Genomic DNA, 20,848 nt, shown 5'->3' with positions numbered 1-20,848 from the left:
GTCATAGCACCGAGCCGTGCGTTGGGATCCGTGCTCAGTGGAGAGTCTGCTTGTGATTCTTTCTCTCTCTTCCTCCCCCTCCACTTCTCCCCACTCCACTCACCATGATCTTTCTCTTTTTCTCTGTCTAAAATAAATAAATCTTTAAAAAAGACAACATCATATGATTTTGTTTATATAAAGTATCAAAAGTAGCCCAGTTCATAGAAACACAAGGTGGAATAGACATTCCCAGAGACTAGGGGAAGGGGGACAGGGGGAATTCTTGTGTAATGGGTATAGAGTTTCGGATTTTCAAAAGTCTGAAAAAGTTCTGGATGTCTGTTTTGCAATATGAGTATAGTTAATGCTATGGAACTGTACACTTAAAAGTGGTTAAGATGGTAAGTTTTATGTTGTGTGTTTTTTACCCCCCCCAACACTTTTGTGTTTTTTTTCCCCCAGTGGACACACTCTTGCACACAGTTGGAAAAATTCTTCCAACCTAGTTGTACCAATGCTATATCACTTCTTCACTGACCTTTACTGGTCACGTCCTTCTGTCCCTCCCTACCCAGCTTTTATTTTTATTTTTTAAAGATTTTATTTATTTGACAGACAGACATCACAAGCAGACAGAGAGGCAGGCAGAGAGAGAAGGAGGGGAAGCAGACTCCCTGCTGAGCAGAGAGCCCAACATGGGGCTCGATTCCAGGACCCTGGGATCATGACCTGAGCCGAAAGCAGAGGCTTTAACCCACTGAGCCACCCAGGTGCCCCCCTACCCAGCTTTTAGTCATGCAGCTGCAAACACCTTCCACTCCATACACATATGTCGTTAACAACTTTCCTCAGGGTAAAAGATCATTTCACAAGTTGGATTACCTCCTGGATCCTGACTTTCTCTTTTTCCCCATCCCTTAGACATCTCGTTATGGGTAGAACTGTGTCCTCCCCAGCGCCTGTCAAATTCATATGCTGAAACCCTAATCTTTAAATACGTGATTAAGAGAAAGTGAGTCATTAGGGTATGCTGTAATCCAACCTGACCTGGGTCCTTATAAGAGCAAATTTGGGCACACGGAGAGACACCAGGGGCCTGTAAGCACACAGAGGAAAGACCATGTGAGGACACAGAGTGAGGCTGCCATTTGCAGCCAAGTAGTATGGCTTCAGGAGAAACCAACTCTGCTGACGTAGGCAGGCCTGGTCTGAGGACCCAGAGGGGTCCTTGCAGGACCAGCCAAGAGAGCCTTCCGCTTTGCACAGGATAGAAATCAGACTCAAGCCAGGAGGAAGGGAGAGCAGAGTTTATTGAATAATGGAAGTGATAGAGCATAGTAGATGGAGTGTCTGGGAGACTCAGAAAAGGAGAAGCAAGTCTCTGTGTTGCTTGGGGTTAAGTGTTTATACTGGAAAGAGGTCCAGGATATGTGTTCCTTTAGGAATCCAGGTTTGATTAAAGGTGTCAGGTGAACAATAGCCGTTGTCCTATACATCACTGAAAATAGGGGGTATGGATGCCATTGTTGGCAGAGATTTGTTCAAAGCCTAATGTCGTGGAGCTCAGGATCCGGTTCTTCTTTGATGTTATCAGGTATGTGGGAGCCTAGGATGAAACTCAGGGAATGATTAACTTTCTCGCTTCTCCCCTTGGAGTGGGAACATGTAGCTTCTTTGGTTTACTCAGATTCAAGGTGAAATATGAAACATGAGTACATGGGGCCTAGCAAAGAAACAGCAGAGATAGAGCCTTCCTAAAATGGAGCCCCTTCAGTTTCCTTATCTCTGCTGACACCTGGATCTTGGACTTCTAGCCTCCAGAACTGTGAGAAAATACATGTCTGTTGTTTAAAGCCACCCAGTCTGTGGTATTTTGTTGTGGCAGTCCTAGTAAACCAGTGCACTCCTTTAAGAACATTTAAAAATATATATTCCAGGCTTTTACTTTCTTTTTTTTTTTTTCTGAGAGGGAGAGAGACAACGAGAGAAAGAGAGAGAGAGAGAGAGAGAGAGAGAGTCAAGCAGATTCCATGCCTGATGTGGGGCTTGATCTCACAACCTTGAGATCATGACCTGAGCCAAAACCATGAATCGGATGTTTAATTGAGTGAGCCACCCAGGTGCCCCCAGACTTCAGTTTTTATGTTATTGTTTTCTGAGATGGGTTAATATAAATATTCTAGCTCCACTATTATCAGAAAGACAAAGTCCTCATTATCCTATTTCCACAGGCTGCTCCCTCATAGCCCTTACCATCAGCTGGGATGATATTGATTTTTCTATTTTTTATTGTTAAAAAGAAAACCACAGACTCAAAATGGGGCCACTGAGGTCAAGTCATTAAACCAGGACTTAATAGCTAAGCTAATTGCAATTCCAATCACCCCCCAAAATATAGTCTTAACAAGTCATCCAGGAATTTTGTGATCTGGCACCACTGAGCTAATATGACACATGGGCCCTCTCCATCCCCCAAAGGTAAATGAGGTAATCCACCTAATTAGATTCCCAGCTCTAACCCTTAAAAGAAGGTGACCTTACCTGGAACTATCCTTTTTTTTTCTTTTGCTAATAACTTCCTTGTGGTCCCCTCCCCCCCACCAAAAACCTTCTATTTCAAACAACTAGTAGTGCTCCCCTCTACTTGCTAGATGGGATGCTACCCCATTCATGAATCAATAAAGCCTGTTAGATCTTCAGCTGCACTGGGTTGAATTTCTGCTCAACATTATTATCTATTTAACTCCTCACGAATGAAGAACCAAGAGAACAGGGACCATTTTGATAACTGCTCTATGCTCAGAACCCGTGACAATGCGGGGCCGATGGTAGACACTCCAGATAGTTGCTGAACGAATGAATGACAGAATGACAAAGAAGGGATTCCCCCCACCGGAGGAGCGGGCGGGCCACGTGGTCCCTCCGGCTGCCGGCTGGCCCCGCCCACAGTGAGAGGGCTGGCGGTTGCCCCTGAGTCTGGGCTCCCCGGGCGCGCTCCGTTGCTCCGGCTCCGGGTTTTCGGGCGCGCCGGCTTCCCGGGAGAGGGCGGTCTCGGGGCGGCCCCTCGTGGGCGGAGCCCGCGGCGGGGCGTGCAGAGCCGCCGGAAGACGCGCGCACAGAGAGGGTGGCTGCGCAGCTGCTTGTGGTGGCCGGACAGGGGGCTAGCGGGGCGGCGCGGGGGCAATTGGCGCCGCGGGCGACGGCGGGGCGCGGCGGGAGGACGAAGGCGCCAGGCCACCCGGGGCTGCGGCCCACGAGGCGGGGCGGCGGGTGGAGTCGGCCGCCGCCGGCCCGGCGTCACAGCGACAGCCCGCGAGGTGTAACCTCGCCCGCATCTGGGAGAAGCCGGGTCCGGGCAGCCCTCCCACTGCGGCCCGCGGAGCCCCGCTCCCTGGCGCGCGGCCGCAGAAGGCCTCCTGGGAGGGCGGCGGCGCGATGCGGTGCGAAGGCCGGCCTTAGGCAGGCTCCGCGGGCAGCCGGGAGAAACCCCGCGTCCGGGGCGGAGGCCGAGGTCCCGCGGGCTTCCTTTGGGAGCCCGCGGGAACGTGGGGGCGTGTTTTGGAGAATCGTTGGTGAGCGGGGACATGTGGTCTAGGAGGGCTGGGGTAGAACAAAATCTGCTACCTCGGGATCCACCGAAGAGACACCCTGTGGCGCGGAAAGCTTCGGGAGCCAGCGCTCTTGCGGCTGCGTCCCTGATCCCAGCAGCGTCCAGGGCCGAGCTGCTGAGGCTTCGAGGGGCCGCAGCCTCTGTCCCGGGGAGACACAGCCAGGAGCAGTGAGGAGGGCCAGCTTCCAAATGATGCTTGGAAAGTTTCCCCACTTTGGTAACTAGACGTTTACTTTTCTGTATTCGGGGCAGGATATTTCCACTTGCTCCAGCCTGCGGGATGCAGCTCCTTTCTGTGCATCGAGCGGGCTCAGTTTGGGGCCGAGTGGGGGGGCCCGTAAACTACGTACCCTTCCTCACAAACTTCAAAAAGTTGGGCCGGCTCCCTTTGCTCGGAACTCGGACTGTGCGTGGGGAGCCAAATGTGCTGGACCAGGTCGCTGCGGAGGCACCTGCTCGAACCACGGGGCGTTGGTTGGGATGATAGATTTGAGTTGTTTCCAGATTTTCCTGTTACAAACAGTTCTGCAGTAGTCCTCATGATTCTCAGTGTACTGTACTTCCTCCGTCTGAACATCCCCCTCCCCCATTTTAACATGTCTGAAACCAGGAGGCATCTTAACAGGTTAGAAGGACTTGCCAGCTGCTGGCCATCTGCGTGGGTGGGGATATGTCTGGCGCTTTTTGGGCATGTGAACATGCAGCTGTGTGATTATTCCAGCCTTATGACACTTGAACTTTAAATTGAAGTCTCTAGTTGTTTTTAAAAAGTAGTTTGAAAAGATAATGCTGTGATGCAGCATTAAAACAAAAGGTTTATAGTAATATTTATTACGGGTTTTCTGCATGCCTGACATTGTTTCAATTAGTATTACAGCGCTATAAAGTAGAATTGCTATCCCCATTTTATAGATGAAGAAACTGAAGCTCAGAGAGTTGAAATGCCTTAGAGCTTTTAAGTCCAAGTGTCAGGATGCTAGCCCACGCTGTCTGATTTCAAAGCTTGCTCTCTTAACTCCAAAACCTGTATCCAGGCAGAAGATGCATGCAACTCACAAAGAGGGACGTCAAGGCAGCGTCTACGCTTGTATGTGCATATGGAACTGGGAGACAGCCGCATCCAAGAGCATTGATCATACTTACTCCCACATTGATGCCAAATCTTTGTTTTTGGATCTTTTGCAGTTTGAAATATATTTTCGCACGTTCTGGAATTCTGACTGTGTGTTGGGTGCTTCTTGGATTCCTCTTCTGCCTTTTGCTCCTCTAGAAGAATATAGAGGCATGCACTCAAACCTACTCAAATGGCTGCCTCCTGGGGTGGCTGTACTTAATCTAAGAGAGAAGTCAGTTTTTCAGAGTTAAAGTCACCTGAGCCTCTAGGAGCCCACAGCCTCTGGTGCCACAGGGACACACCAAAGTTCCAAGGGCAGGAGATTGTGCTCAGAGGAGACGACGCACCTGTGAAGCCTTTCAGTAGAGGTTCTGGCGGTTTTTCTCACCAGAAGTGGACAAGTTCTGTCGGGTGGGCAGCATCATGCTACAGCAGCTCCTAATCACCCTGCCCACAGAGGCCAGCACCTGGGTGAAGCTACGCCATCCAAAGAAGGCCAAGGAGGTGGCACCCTTGTGGGAGGACGTGACTAAGATGTTTGAAGGAGAAGGTGAGAATAGGCTGATGGAGGGGAATGGGGAAAGAAGAATTCACATTTTGTGTGTGAAAAGATAGGTACACACTTCGCTGAGGTGGTCTCCTGGGGAGAAAATTGGGGGAAAGCAGGTCTTTGGGGTTCATGCTTGTGACTTTCGGGAAGGGGATCGCTATGAGAGGAAATGTGGGGCTCTCAGCATGGGCTCCTTGTTTCCATGTGCTCCATGCTGCTCCCGTCTCCAGTCCTCAGATCAGCACACAACAGTGGCTCCCAAGTATATAGGATTCCCAGACAGTGGGGTCAAAGGTTTCCACTCCCTAATGCCCTCCCAAAGTCTTCCTTCATAAGTTTTGGTCATTCTGGCCCAAAGCCAATGTTTTTCAAAAGGAGCCTTTCTTTTCTTCTGAGAGGAAGGAATGACATGCTTGATGATTCCCAATTTATAGGAGGTCAGTGGGAAACAAGTCCAAGGTTACACATTATCTGGTGGTCTGGTCAGGACAGATACATGGACACAGGAATTTATGTGTCTCACGTGGTCTCTTAGTTCATGCCTTTAACACTTCAAGTCCTACTGATACCGATTCTCGCTGCAGCAGGCAGGGACCTTCCTAAGGATCTTGACCGATGGCAAAATGAATAATGATCTCCAATGCTTATTACTAATTGATGGAGATGGACACATATCCCGGTCAAAATAATAGAAAGTAGCCTAAGAAAGTGCTATGGTAAACTTCTTTTGGAAGACAAGAGATGGGACACATACTTTTGATTGTATTTATTGGAGAAATTTTCACAAAGCAGATAGCATTGACTTGGGCCTTGAAAGATGTCTAAATTTCTTGTGGACGATTTGGGGAAGGGTACAGAAATGACTGCCTTAAGGAGTGGTTCAGAGAGTGGGTACTGTCCTAGTCTGACTGAGGGCCGAGAATGTGGTCAGCGTATGTAGGATGGATGAAGGATGGTGGATAGCAGAAACACGCCGGGAAAGGATGCTTCTGGTGAGTCGTAGAGCACCTTAAAGGCGATGGGAAGTGTTTGGATTTTTCTTTCTTCTCAGAAACCTTTCAAACAGAGGAGTGGCCTGATAGATCTGTGCTTTTGGACCAGCGTTGACCACTGGGACATGTTAATGCCCAAAGCAACGCACTGTGGACCCTCCTCGTTAAGGAGGCTCCGACTGCTCTGAGTTGCCCTAAGTGTCCCTCTTTGTGAATGTTTTGAGAGAAAAGCCGTGTTCAGCAGATCTGGAGGCAGTTTTTCTATTTGGGATCTATGAGGAGATGCATGCCTCATAGCTCTTTCCCTTCTTTAGCGCTGCTGTCTCAGGATGCCGATGAGACCCAGGAAGAAAGTTTGAAGGATGAAGTCACGTCTGGGTCCCGAGCAGCAGAATCCCAGGTGGGTTGGTTTCCTTTCATTTTTTTGACATGCTGTTTGGTTTTTAGGGCTTTAACTTGCCTTTTTTTAAAATTTTTATTTATTTTTATTTATTTATTTATTTATTTTTAAAGATTTTATTTATTTATTTGACAGACAGAAATTACAAGTACACTGAGAGGCAGGCAGAGAGCCCGATGCGGGACTCGATCCCAGGACCCTGAGATCATGACCTGAGCCGAAGGCAGCGGCTTAACCCACTGAGCCACCCAGGCGCCCCTTAACTTGCCTTTTTTTTTTTTTTTTTTTTTTTTTTAAGTGTGAGAGGGTGTTGAGGCTAACAGATTCAACATAGGGAGCTCTTATACAGAAAACTGGGCTGCAATGGTGGCCATTCCCCTACTCATGGTAGCTTCCCTCCTATTTTTTTTTTTTAAAGATTTTATTCCTTTATTTGACAGAGATCACAAGTAGGCAGAGAGGCAGGCAGAGAGAGAGGAGGAAGCAGGCTCCCTGCTGAGCGGAGAGCCCAACATAGGGCTCAATCTCAGAACCCTGGGATTATGACCTGAGCTGAAGGCAGAGGCTTTAACCCACTGAGCCACCCAGGTGCCCCACTTCCCTCCTATTAACTCTTGTTTGTGACCAACATCTAGATTTAACGCTGTGCTGATTTCTGTAGAGAAAGTGAAATGAGTGATCGAATTCTAGCCCCTAAAAACGAACAGATATTACTTGGAGTCTAAGATGTACATCAATTTTTTGAGTATTTAATATTCAGTATTTCATATTCAATATTTTTGGAGTATTTTGAGTATTCAGAAACACACTTTGCTAAGAGAGAAGAAGGTTCTGACATTCTTATGTGCCAAACACATGTCACTGGTGAACTTGAGTATTAGGAACAGAGGTCACACTTCAACCAAAGGAGAAGCGAATGGGGAAGAAGTGGTCTGGCCACATGGCGCACGCTTCAGACAGGGTGGGCAGTTCTCACGGGCTGTCCTCACTGCCTCCTGGAAGGATGGGAGAAACAGGAGGAAAATTGTAGAATGAATGAGAAAGGAAGACTGTTAAAGATCAGATGTTTTTCAATGACAGAAGAGTTTTAAGTGAAAAGAACTTGGGTTCTGAAGTTAGATGGTACAGGATTTGAACTTTGCTCTTGTATTTATTTGCTTGGCGATCAGGGGTCATTTTTTCTAGCTGTTTACAATCCCAGTTTCCTCAGCTGATTCAGATGCTGATTCCTTCTAGGATGGAAATGCATTTCAGAGTTATTTACAGCAATTAGGAAGAAGTTACAATAATCTAATTGTTTAAAGAGTATCTTTACATTGTACAGTCTGAAATTCCTTGCCTCTTGACATTTATCAAAAAACTGATGGGATTCTTAGTGCTAGGAAAAGATGAAATTTTTTAAAAAATTGCGCTACAATTTAAGTATAGAAAAATATAGTTAAGAAAGTGTATAGTTCTATTTGGGCATATGTATATATATACCCTGTAACCAAAATATAGACCATTTCCATCATTTCAGGAAGTTCCCTCAGGCCCCTTTCCAATCAAACCTTTGCTTCATTCTGAGTAGAGAGTACTTGGCATCTCTGTGTTATTTTTTTTTCACCCAGAATAATGTTTTTTTTTTTATTAAGTTCAATTAGCCAACGTACAGTACATCACTAGTTTTTGATGTAGTGTTCACTGATTCATTAGTTGTGTATAACACCCATTGCTCATCAGATCACGTGCCCTTCTTAATGCCCATCACCTTACACCATCCCCCACCCCACCTTCCCTTCTGCAACCCTCAGCTTGTTTCCCAGAGTCCAGAGTCTTTCATGGTTTGTCTCCCTCTCTGATTTCTTCCCATTCAGTTTTCTCTCCCTTCCCCTATTGTCCTCTGTGCTATTCCTTATGTTCCACATATTAGTTAAACCATATGATAACTGTCTTCCTTGGCTTGACTCATTCACTTAGCATAATACCCTCCAGTTCCATCCATGTTGATACAAATGGTAGCTATTCATCCTTTCTAATGACAGAGTAGTATTCTAGTGTGTATATGGACCACATCTTCTCTATCCATTCATCTGTTGAAGGGCATCTCAGCCCCTTCCACAGTTTGGCTGTTGTGGACATTGCTGCTGTGAACACTGGCGTTCTTGTTCCCCTTCTTTTCACTATGTGTGTCTGTGTGATTTCTTACAACTCTATGGGAATCTATATCTCAAAATAAAAAGTTTAAAAAAGAATTTATATTCTGCGGTTGATAGTTATAGTGTTCTATAAATGTCTGTTAGTTTAAGTTGGCTAAATAGGTTGTTCCAATCTGAATCCTTGATACATTTCTGCCCACTTGTATCAGTTACTGAGAAAGGAATATTAAAATCTATATTGTGGTTTTGTCTCTATCTCCCTTTAGTTCTGTCAGCTCTGTTTTGGGTTCTGTTATCAGATGCATTAATGCCTAGGATGGTTGCCTTCTTTTTTTTTTTTTAGATTTTATTTATTTATTTGACAGAGAAAGATCACAAGTAGGCAGAGAGGCAGGCAGGGGTGGGGGAAGCAGGCTCCCTGCTGAGCAGAGAGCCTGATGCAGGGCTTGATCCCAGCACCCTGAGATCATAACCTGAGCTGAAGGCAGAGTCTTAACCCATTGAGCTACCCAGACGCCCCAATGGTTGCCTCCTTGATGAACTGACAGTTTATAAGCTGTGTCTTCTGTATGGCTCGTAATATTCCTTCTCCTAAGTCCGCTTTGTCTAATTTAACTATAGTTCCTCCAGTGTTCCTTTAGTTACTGCTTGTAGGGCATAGCTTTTTCAATTCTTTTGCTTTTAACCTTGTCTGCGTCTTTATATTTAGAGTGCGACCTTCCACATAGCCATGTCTTGCTTGTTTCATGCATTTACAGTTACCATAATCCTCGATACGGTTGGATTTAAGTGTTATTCTTGGTCTTCGTTTGCTGTTCACGCATCTTTGTTTCTTTGACCCTCTTCTGCATCCTCTTGGATTGCATAGTGTTTTAGTATTCCACTTTATGTCCCCTGAATGCTTTTTAGCTATACTTGTTTGATTTGCATTTAGTGGTTGTCCTGGCCATTACAATACACATTATTAACATGTCACATACGGTGTGACACTATTACTATTACACTGTTTCACATACGGTATGAAAACCTCGTATTTCCAATTACTCATTCCCATTCTTTGTATATTGTTATACATTTCACTTCACGTTATAAGCTCCACAGTACATTGTTCTTTTTTTTATTTTTTAAAAAGATTTATTTTTTTATGTTAGAGATTACACGTGTGCATGCAAGCGGAGAGGAGGGGCAGAGGGAGAGAGAGAATCAGGTAGGCTCCCCACTGAGAGCACATTCCCCTCTTATTTTTATTTTTAATAGTAAATTGTTCTTAAGATATTAAGGAAAGAAGGGGTGCCTGGGTAGCTCAGTCAGTTAAGCGTCTGCCCTCCGCGCAGGTCATGGACCCAGGATCCTGGGATTGAGCCCCATGTTGCGCTCCTTGCTCTGAAGGGAGCCTGCTTCTCCCTTTCTCTCTGCCCTTCCTCCCCACTCACGCTCACGTGCACTCGCTCTCTCTCTCTCAAATAAATAAAATCTTTAAAGGAAAAAGAAATTAAGTAAAGGAAAAAAAAGCCCGGTTGTCTTTTCCTGTTGTCTTCCTCCTTGAGAATATTTTGCTGGATGTAGAACTCTAGGGTGCCTTTTTTTTTTCTTTTCAGCACTTAAAAGTGTTCCACAATCCTTTAGCTTGTACTGTTTTGAATAAAAAGTCAGCTGTTATATTTTCTCTCTTTAGGTGACATGCCTTTCTGTTTGTTTATACCATCTTCTCTTGTTTTTCTGTTCCTCCTTTCCTGCCTTCTTCTGATCTTCCCTTTTGTCTTTGCCTTTCAGCAGTTTTTCTACGATGTGCCTAGGGATGATTTTCTTTGAATTTATTCTTTTGGGGATTTGCTGAACTTCTTGGATCTGTGGCTAGATTTTTTTTTTTTTCTGTCAAATTTGGAAAATTTTCAGCCTTTGTTTCTTAGTATTTTTTCTGCCCATTCTTTTATCTCCTGAGGTTCTAATTACATGTATATTAAACCACTTGGTATTATCCTGGGTTATTTGTTTTTTCCTCTTGCTTCAGTTTGGATAATATCTATTGACCTCTCGAGTTTCAAGTTTCACAGATCTTGTCTTTGTCAGGGTTCAATCTGCCACTAAGTCCGTTCAGTGGATTTTTCTCATTTGTAGAATTTTCATTTAATTCTTTAGCATTTTTCTCTCTTCCTCAATTTCCCGTGTTTTCAGCTATTCTAACCTTTATTTATTTATTTTGAGTGAGAGAGCAAGCAGAGGCAGGAAGGGGCAGAGGGAAAGGGAGAGATCTCAGAGGCTCTCAAGCAGGCTCCACGCCCAGCACAGAGCCTGACATTGGGCATGATCTCACAACCCTGAGATCATGACTTGAACTAAAATCAAGAGTCGGATGTTTAACCAGCTGAGCCACCCAGGTGCCCCTCTATCCATACTTTACTGTAAATTTTTAACATATATTTTAATAATTGCTTTAAACTTCTTGTCTGCTAATTCCAGTGACTTGGTCACCTATGGGTTTACTTCTATTGATTTTTGTTTTCTTGATTCTAGATCAGATTTCTTCCTCCTTCACATGTGTAACAGGTTTTTTTGTTTGTTTGTTTGTTTGTTTTATTTTAGTAGTTCAGATATTGGGTATTAAAGGATAGTGGGGGATGAAATATAGTTTGTTTAGTTCTGTTTATTTCCAGGAGACTAAGCCCTTTCCTCTGTCTGGTGGTTAAGGTGAGGGCCTGATTATTCATATTCCCCCTAGAGCTCTGGCTGAGGTAACTTTTATTTGGTGAGTTCGCTTCCGATTAACCCCAACTACAAAAGCCCGTGCCACCACAGCTGGGGTGGAGGGGCACTGATCTTTTTTAGATCTTCGAGTATTTGAGCTAGGAAGGGGTCAGACCGCAGTTCCAGATGGCTTTGTTCATCTTTGCATTAAACTCCAGTGGGGCCCCAGAATGTAAGCTCATCAGGAATGCATTGGTTTCATGACAATAAGGGTTGAAAGCCTCTCTCTCCTTCCCTCCCCACTCCGAAGCCTCTCTAATCTCATCTCCTACTCCTTCCTTCACCACCCTCCGCCACTGATGCCCACTCTCCTATTCCTGAGATAAGCCAAGGATGCTCTCGTTTTAGGTCCTTTGTACCTGCCTGGAATGCTGTCCCCTCAGATCTCCACAGAGCTCTCCCTCACTGAATTCATGTCTCTGATCAGATACCACCTTTTTTGAGAGACCTTCCCCTACCATCCTGCATGAAAATCGTCCTCTCCCCTCACCATGTTCTCCATGTTCCTCCCTTATCCTGCTTAATTTTTTTCGAAGGCACGTATGACCATCGTTTTTTCTAAGTATTTATTGATGATAATCTCTAGAGGATTTTCAACCACTTCCAGAGGAGGCTTTCAGTAGGACTAGTTTAGAATCTCTCAGAACTTAGAATTCTCTCAGAACTCCTTGGACCTTGATGGAGGTGGACTCTGTCTGAAAAGGAATATATTCAATATTCTAGGAACTGTTGACCTTCAAGGACATATCGGTGGACTTCACCCAGGAGGAATGGGGACAACTGCCCCTTGCTCACCGGAATCTGTACCGGGAGGTGATGCTGGAGAACTATGGGAACTTGGTCTCAGTGGGTAAGGACGGGTGAGACAGTCACCCAGAAAACCTGCCCATTATAGGAGAGTCATTATTTCTAAATTATCAAATGTTGTGGATTCCCTGGAGTTTGGCCTTGGGTTTCTTTCTTTTCTTTTTTTAAAAAATATTTTATTTATTTATTTGACAGGCAGAGATCACAAGTAGGCAGAGAATCGGGCAGAGAGAGAGAGAGAGGAAGCAGGCTCCCCGCTGACCAGAGAGCCCAATGTGGGGCTCGATCTCAGGGATCATGACCTGAGCCGAAGGCAGAGGCTCCAAACCACTGAGCCACCCAGGAGCCCCTTGCCTTGGGTTTTGTATTAGAGATGTCTCATTCCTTGGGGATACAGCTTTACTTGGTAGAGATAGAATAGAAATATATTCTGTGGTGCCCCTTTCCATCTTTAGAGACCCTGAATATCAGAGGACTAGAATGACATTCTGGGGATGGCTCTTAGAACCCAACATAAGCATTCATGCTTCTTTTTCTTCTTCTTCTTCTTTTTTTTACTTTATAAGCAGGATATCAACTTTCCAAACCTAGTGTGATATCCCAGTTGGAGAAAGGACAAGAACCATGGATGACAGAGAAAGAAGGCCCAGAAGATCCCAGTTCCGGTGAGACTAAGACAGGTAGTACATTTTAATATGTAGGCTCGAGTCCCTGAATTCTTCCCACAGCCCCTGGACAGGACATGCGCTAAACCTGACTTCACCCCGCCCTCCGTTTCTTTCCCCTGACCTTGCAACAGTCTCTTCGCAGTTGGAGGGAAGGGAATCTTGTCTTCATTAAGGTTAAACTTGACTTTCCCTCTTTTCTTCAGTATCCTGACCTCTGAATTGAAAGCTCCTTTTTCTAAGCAGTAAGTTTGTGCATGGTCTCGCCTCACAGGAAACACCTCTTTTCAGGAGTCTCACTGCATTTGACAGTTCTTTAATTTTCTCTCTTGCATTCTGTTTCCACTTTTTGCTAACTTCCATTTTACAGTTTCAGCTTTGATTCTCAGTCTCTTTTAAACTCATGTGTCTTTTGTATTTTTGTAACTACTGTATGAAAATTCTTGCAAGAGAAATCACCACAGATACTTTCTCCCCAAATTCAGTGGTCCTTAACCGTCTCCTTAAATTTTGTTTTACTGTGAAATATTTTAGGTGTTCAGTAAGGGATAGAGAACATTGTAACAAACTTCTATGTAGCTTCCAACTAGATTAAGATAAAAAAGAGTTGAAGCCCTGCTGTGACCCTCCTACCTTTTCAAATAACTAGCTCTTCAGAGTTTAAATATAGTCATTTTCACACGTGTCTTCATACTTTTATTACATGTGTATATCCCAAAACAATATATAATTTTGTTTTGCATGTTCTTATTCTTTCAGTAAATCGTGTATATACTTCTACTTACTTCTCTCATTCAACATGGTTGCTATTTGTGTTGCTCTAGTTCTTTTTTTCCATTGAATCAATAAACCACAATTTATTTAGCCATTTTCCTATTAATATGCATTTATATTGTTTCTGAGATTGAGGGTTACCAAGATGCAGTGTCTTCCTGTCTACATAGGCAAGGATTTCTGAGATGTCTGGTGGGAGCAAAATTGTTGGGTCATGGTATATATGCACCTTCATTTTGTTGCGCTACAAAGCAGTTGCATCAATTTGTACTCCAATCAGCAAGCTTTAAGAGTTTCCAGAGCAAATTTAAAAATTATTGTAAGGGTGCCTGGGTGGCTCAGTCAGTTGAACATCCTACTCTTGATTTAAGCTCAGGTCAGGATCTCAGGGCCATGGAATCAGGCCCATCTCAGACTCAGCACTCAGCGTGGAATCTGCTCCAGATTCTTTCTCCCCTCTGACCGCACCCTTCAAATAAGTAAAGTTTTAAAAAAATAAATAAATAAATAAAATTATTGTGAATTTACGGATGAGTATGGTATCTTGTTGTGTCTTTCATTTTCCTGATTACTAGTAAGAGGAGCATACTTTTCATGTTTATTGACCATCCAGAATTCTCATATGTAAATTGTTTATGTCCTTTGCCAATTGTTCTATTATTATCTCTTTTCTGGATCATAGAAAAATTATGTAATATTTATTGGCTTAAATTTTTAAAATTTGGATATTCATATTCGGAATTAATTCACCTGGAATCATTTTATATATAGTATGAGGTGAGGATCTACTTTGACTTTTTCCACATGGATGATCAGTCCAGGAACTATTTATTTAATAGTTAATGACACTCTGTTACCTCTCAAGCTTCCTTATATACTTGGTTCTGTTGTAGGCACTCTGCATTCTGTTCTGTTTTTGTATTCTAGCCCTACTCTAATGGCAAGCTAATTACTGTATTTCATTGTGAAACTGCATATTTGATAGAGTTAGTTCTCCCATTTTGTTCTTCAAAGTTGTCCAGGTTATTCTTAGCCTCTTGCTTTTTCCATATAAATGAGTGCATCAGATTTCACACACACACACACACACACACACACACACACAGTATGTGCATGTGCACAAATACTCCAGTGGTATTTTGATTGGAATAGAAGTGGATTTATAGATCAACTTTGGGGGGAATTAATATTATGATAACTGAGTTTTATTATTCCAGAAACATGGTATATTGCTCCATTTATTGGTATTTCCTAACGTTTTTAAAAATAAAGTTTCAGTATTTTCCCTATGAAGGTTTTCCTTCAAATTACATCTTTTAGGTTCATCTTGAAGACCTTATATTTTCCTATCATAGATAATGTACATATTATATTTTAAAAATATATTTACTTACTTTAAGTATTTTATTTGCTTATTTGATAGAGAGGTAAAGAGAGCACAAGTAGGTGGAGTGGCAGGCAGTGGGAGAGGTAGAAACAGGTTCTCTTCTGAGCAGGGAATCCAGTGTGGGCTCTGTCCCAGAACCCTGGGATCATGACCTGAGCCAAAGGCAGATGCTTGAACAACTGAGCCACCAAGGTGCCCTGATAGTATATTTTTAAATTATGTTTTCTGTTTGTTGTTGGTGTGTAATAGCATATTTGATGTTATATATTGATCTTACAGCTAGCCACCTTGTTTTCCTCCATTATTAATTCTAATAATTTGTTTATATATTCTCTTGGGTTTTCTTTTTTTCAACATCTCTCTTTCCCTGTCCTCTTCTCTTCTGCCTCCCATATTCAGGACTAGAATAAGAAGCCTACATAAGGGCGCCTGGGTGGCTCAGTGACAGAGATCACTGATCTCTGTCAAATAAATAAATAAAATCTTAAAAAAAAAAAAAAAGAAGAAGAAGCCTACAGAACACAGACTCTATTATTGCCTTTAGTCATTAAGAATTTGGAAGTACTGGGGCACCTGGGTGGCTCAGTTGGTTAAGTGACTGCCTTTGGCTCAGGTCACGATCCTGGAGTCCTGGGATTGAATCCCACATTGTGCTCCCAGCTCCACGGGGAGTGTGCTTCTCCCTCTGACCTTCTCCCCTCTCATGCTCTCTTTCTCTCTCTCAAATAAATAAAATCTTTTAAAAAAGAATTTGGAAGTACTAATGATCCTTTTGTGTTGAACAAAAAAATCTTAAAAGAAGTTATATCTTTCAGGATACAGATCTGTCAGTTGAAACATTGGTAATATAAACAAATTATCAGGTAAAAAAGCTAGGCAGAATTCTGAAGGTTAAAAGATACTTCCAGGGGCACCTGGGTGGTTCAGTTAAGTGTTTGACTCTTGACTTTGGCTTAGGTCATGATCTCAGGGTTGTGAGATTGAGTTCCGCTGGGCATGGAGTAGAGCCTTCTTAAGATTCTGTCTCTACCTCCCCCTCTGTTACTCCCCTTCCCCCTCAAAAAAGATAAAAGATGTTTTCATAGAACATAGCAATAATAGCAACATAGTCAGGGTTTCTTACAAATCTCCTTTCTAGGGACAGACTAATAACCACAGAAAGTAGAACAATGTAAATATTAATACAATTCACTAAAAGCTTAATGTTTTTATGAAAGTTCTTAGTTCAGACCTTATTTTTTGAACAAGCTTCTCTTGCTGCTGCTCATGTGGGGAGATGGTTTTCTAACAGTAGTTGTCAATGAAAAAGATACTCATAAGCCATCACTCTGAAATTTCATAATTTAATATTAGAATAGGTCTAATGTGCTCAAATTTTACGCTGTATATTAAATCACACATTTTTCTTATTTACTGTTTCTTCACTTCCCATTACCTTCCATGATTGCATCACCATATTCAGTTGTGCAGTTGACCCTTCAACAACACTGGTTTATACTACGTGGGTCCACTTATATGTGGATTTTTCACAGCACTATAAATGTATTTTTTCTTCCTTATAATTTAACATTTTCTCCTTATTGTAAGACTGTAGTGTATGATACATATAACATAAAATTTATTAATTGACTTATCAGTAAGGCTTCTAGGCAACAGGAGGCTATTAGTTGTTAAGTTCTGGGGGGGAGTCAAGAGTTATACTTGGATTTTTTTTTTTTACTGTGTTGGGGTAGGTATCCCAACCGCCATGTTGTTTAAGGGTCAACTGTAATCAGAACCTCGTACGTAATATGTGTAGTTATCCTAATTTCTATTTCCTACTCATTGCAATAATTGATTTTTCAAAGCATAATGAATAGGGGTTACTTGCATTTCTTTCCCTTTCTTTCAGACTCGAGGACTAAAACAGAAACCGATGCATCAACTGCAAAGAACAGCATTTTACAGGAACAGTTTTATCATGGCATTATGATGGAAGGGTTCCTGAGAGATGATGGCATTTATTCCACACTGAGAAAAGTCTCTAAATATGCTGGTGACTTAGAAAGCCACCAGGAAACCCATGGGAGAGATGGAAGACAAGCCATCCTGACCCACAAGAAGAGTGGCCAAGAAACTAACAAATTTGGGGAAAATATTGTCAGTTCAAACGTTATTATAGAGCAGAGGCACCGTAAATGTGATACACCTAGAAAGAGGAACAAATACAAGTTAGACCTGATCAATCATCCGAGTTACATAAGAACAAAAACCTATGAATGTAACATATGTGAAAAAAACTTCAAACAACCCATTCATCTCACTGAACACATGAGAATTCATACTGGTGAAAAGCCTTTCAGGTGTAAGGAGTGTGGAAGGGCCTTCAGTCAAAGTGCATCCCTGACTACGCACCAGAGGATCCATACTGGTGAGAAACCCTTTGAATGTGAAGAATGTGGCAAAGCTTTCCGACATCGCTCATCTCTTAATCAGCATCACAGAACTCACACTGGAGAGAAACCCTACGTGTGCGATAAATGTCAGAAAGCTTTCAGCCAGAACATCAGCTTGATCCAGCATCTGAGAACTCATTCTGGAGAGAAACCCTTTACGTGCAATGAATGTGGGAAAACCTTCCGGCAGGTCAGGCACCTTAGTGAACACATAAGAATTCACACTGGGGAGAAGCCCTACGCATGCACCGCGTGTTGTAAAACCTTTAGTCATAGAGCGTATCTAACACATCACCAGAGAATCCATACTGGGGAGAGACCCTACAAATGCAAGGAATGTGGGAAAGCCTTTAGGCAGAGGATACACCTTAGCAACCATAAAACTGTTCATACAGGAGTGAAAGCATATGAATGCAGCCGCTGTGGAAAAGCCTACCGGCATGATTCCTCCTTTAAGAAACATCAGAGACACCACACTGGAGAAAAACCGTATGAGTGTAATGAGTGTGGAAAAGCCTTCAGCTATAACTCATCACTTAGCCGACACCATGAGATACACAGGAGGAATGCCTTTCGAAATAACGTGTGAAAATAGATTACTCAACATGAGAACAAAAGCCAGCTCTAAATCAATGATTCTGTGTTTTTAAATTCCAGGATTCTGAATTTGAGTAATTGGTATCATGATGCCAGCTTTTAATTTTGCCCATTATGTAAATAAACAGTACACCAATAACTACTATCTACTAACACCTCCATACAAAGTATTTAATCAAGAATAAAGGATGTCCTTCAAATTAAATTCAGCATTATGGAGAGTGCACACATAATTGTTATCTTACTGATTTCATGGTGGATCAGTTGTTCTCCATGGCCATTCACTGATTTATAGACTTAACAATTGGGATGAACTGTTGAAAATGTCACCACCCCTATTTTTTAAGTAAGCTTTTATTTTTTCAATGGGGAAACTTAAAAATGGGGTAAGGCTCAAAAGGCATAGAAAGTCATATAAGGGAAGTCCTTTTCCTACATCCCCAAATTTTTTATAGAGGCAACCATTTTTTATAACTAATTTTTTTGTGTGTGCACCCTTCCAGAGATTTTTGTATTTATATCCAAGAGAATATAAATGAAGAGTTTTTCTTTTTAAGCATAACACATCTGCACTTTACTTTGATCATTTAACCATTTATCACAAAAGTCATTCCATATTAGTGGATAAAGTGCCTAATAGTTCCTTTTTACAACTGCTTAGTATTCTGTGGTTTGGATATAGTTTAATTTATTTAGCCAGTCCACTATGGATGGACTTTTGGATTTCCATTCTTTTATTGCAATGAATAGTCTTAAACATTTTTTAAATTTCTCAGACACATAAGTAGACATGTAGGGTAAATTTTGAGAACTGGAATCTTACTAGAGGGCATGTGCATTTTTATGATGATATTGCCAAACTGGCCTTCATAGGTTGGACTGATCTATTTTCCTACCAGCAAGATAGAGAACTATAGGACCCACTTGATGCTGAAGCATGTCCTGGACCATCTGCCCTTTTAATCATCAAAGAAGTATCCGTTTGTCTCAGTAACTTAGCCCAGAAGTACCAGCTGAGCTGCAGCCCCAGGGAGAGTGGTGCTTGCCGTTCCTGGAGCCAGAGAAGAATCTGCATCTTCCTGAAGCCAAGCCCACCAAAATCTCAGCTGCAGGAGAAACCCTTTCTCCACCAACTACTCCAGTCCCTAATTCTGAGGCTGGAGCTGACTGATCAGTGAGAGTCCCTTTGAGGAGGCCAGTACACTTGTCATAGCAAGTAAAATTGTGGCTGCAGCCCTTCTGATGGGATGGAGGAACACGGACAATTGAGTCAGGGTACTCAGGATGGCAGGGTGTACCACGGATGATCAACCACACAGCCTTTTACAGGATGGTTATGTTAGCAAGTTACAGTTAACACACGGAGGAAGACAGGAAAGAGGTAGGGTGTGACTTTCTAATAAGCATTAATGAATGAATGAGAGCATAATTAACATTACTCATGTCTGAGAAAACGGAGCACCAAGATTAGGACCACATGGTTTTGTACGTGTTCATTTTTCAATTTGGTAAACATTTACCAAACGTATTACAGTTTCAGTGATTCTGTGAAATAGTGATGGAGTTCCCCTTATCTCCATCCCACTGCTACGACTCATGATAAACCAAACAAAGCCTGGCACTTGGGCCCTCCTTTGTAACTAGTGCTACTTTATAGTTCCATCTCCTATTTTCCTCTTTCCCATGTGGGCTCTGGCTAAACAGATTAGTTGAGACTCTTTGATCAAATAACACAAATCATTTGGGGGTGATTCAAGTCTTAAAGTGGGAGTATTGTTAGAAAGATACTGGGGTATCCTGTAATTCATGGGCTGCAACACATTCTAACAGCAGACTTGAACTAGGACCTGAAGCACTTGAGAAAACCCAGGCAGCTTTCTCTCCACCTCTCACAGGAGCTTTTTCTGTCTTTTTTTTTTTTTTTTTTTAAACACCTTGTAGCAAATCACAGTTACCATCAGCTCCAGATTTTATATATATTGTTTTCATCATCCAGAAAAAAGATAACTGTCTTCTTTTTCTTCTTTGCAACTTTAAAATCCTAGGGAAAGTCTCGTATTGACCCAGCCAGGTCAGGTGCCCACCTCTAGGTAGGCAGAGAACTTCTGTGGGAACCGTGTGGATGGTGTGAATTGGGTGGGTGGTTTGCGGGGGGGGGGGTGTCTGGAGGGGCAAGAGAGCGGAAAGGGTTACTGTTCATAGAATTCCAGATCCCAACTCACTCTTGGATACCAGTACATAGGATCAGATTTTTAGACCTGGGAAGGGTCTAGGAATTCACTTAATTAGAACTCACTTTAGGGATGCCTGGGTGGTTCAGGCAGTTAAGTGTCTGCTTTTGGCGAAGGTCATGGTCCCTGGGTCCTGAGATTGAATCCTTGATTTACTCCTTGCTCAGCAGGGATCCTGCTTCTTCCTCTGCCTGCCACTCCCCCTGCTTGTGCTCCCTCTTTCACACAAATAAATAAAATCTTAAAAAAAAAAAAAACAGCCCACTTTATAGATGAAGAAACAGAGAATGTCCTTTAATTATTCATGTCTTTTACTTGTGTTTTGAGCATTTTTTCTCCAGGTTTAGCCTAGCTTTCCAAACACCCACCCTTAATGGCTATACGAAACTGTTCTTTGCCATTCTGAGTTTTATTTCTTAGA

General features: G+C 42.7%; 1 protein-coding gene across 6 annotated transcripts; it reads left to right on the top strand.

The window, feature by feature from the left end:
• The first annotated feature begins 3,045 nt into the window (after positions 1-3,045).
• ZFP69 (ZFP69 zinc finger protein) lies at positions 3,046-19,456 on the top strand. 6 transcript variants are annotated; one of them, XM_032303541.1, is made up of 6 exons: positions 3,046-3,809; positions 4,627-5,256; positions 6,563-6,648; positions 12,255-12,381; positions 12,908-13,003; positions 17,056-19,456. In XM_032303541.1, the coding sequence occupies exons 2-6, from the start codon at positions 5,130-5,132 to the stop codon at positions 18,186-18,188; spliced, it is 1,569 nt and encodes a 522-aa protein (XP_032159432.1). In that variant the 5' UTR covers positions 3,046-3,809; positions 4,627-5,129; the 3' UTR covers positions 18,189-19,456. The 6 variants fall into 6 exon arrangements, with proteins under 6 accessions (XP_032159432.1, XP_032159431.1, XP_032159429.1 ...); XM_032303540.1 differs by having other exon boundaries at positions 12,905-13,003; XM_032303538.1 differs by having other exon boundaries at positions 3,047-3,809; positions 4,778-5,256; positions 12,905-13,018.
• The last annotated feature ends 1,392 nt before the right edge of the window (positions 19,457-20,848 follow it).

The sequence above is a fragment of the Mustela erminea genome, chromosome 10 (genome assembly GCF_009829155.1).
Source record: "Mustela erminea isolate mMusErm1 chromosome 10, mMusErm1.Pri, whole genome shotgun sequence".
Classification (NCBI taxonomy): Eukaryota; Metazoa; Chordata; class Mammalia; order Carnivora; family Mustelidae; genus Mustela; species Mustela erminea.
The sequence above is the reverse complement of the archived record's forward strand: the minus strand, read 5'-3'. Positions and strand labels throughout refer to the sequence as shown.

What these genes read in the sequence shown, in the direction of transcription:
- ZFP69 (XM_032303538.1), top strand. Translation starts at nt 5,130, where the DNA reads ATGCTACAGCAGCTCCTAATCACCCTGCCCACAGAGGCCAGCACCTGG. An exon ending in TAAGATGTTTGAAGGAGAAG is followed by an intron (nt 5,257 to 6,562) that starts GTGAGAATAGGC and finishes TCCCTTCTTTAG; the next exon opens with CGCTGCTGTCTCAGGATGCC. An exon ending in CCCGAGCAGCAGAATCCCAG is followed by an intron (nt 6,649 to 12,254) that starts GTGGGTTGGTTT and finishes TCAATATTCTAG; the next exon opens with GAACTGTTGACCTTCAAGGA.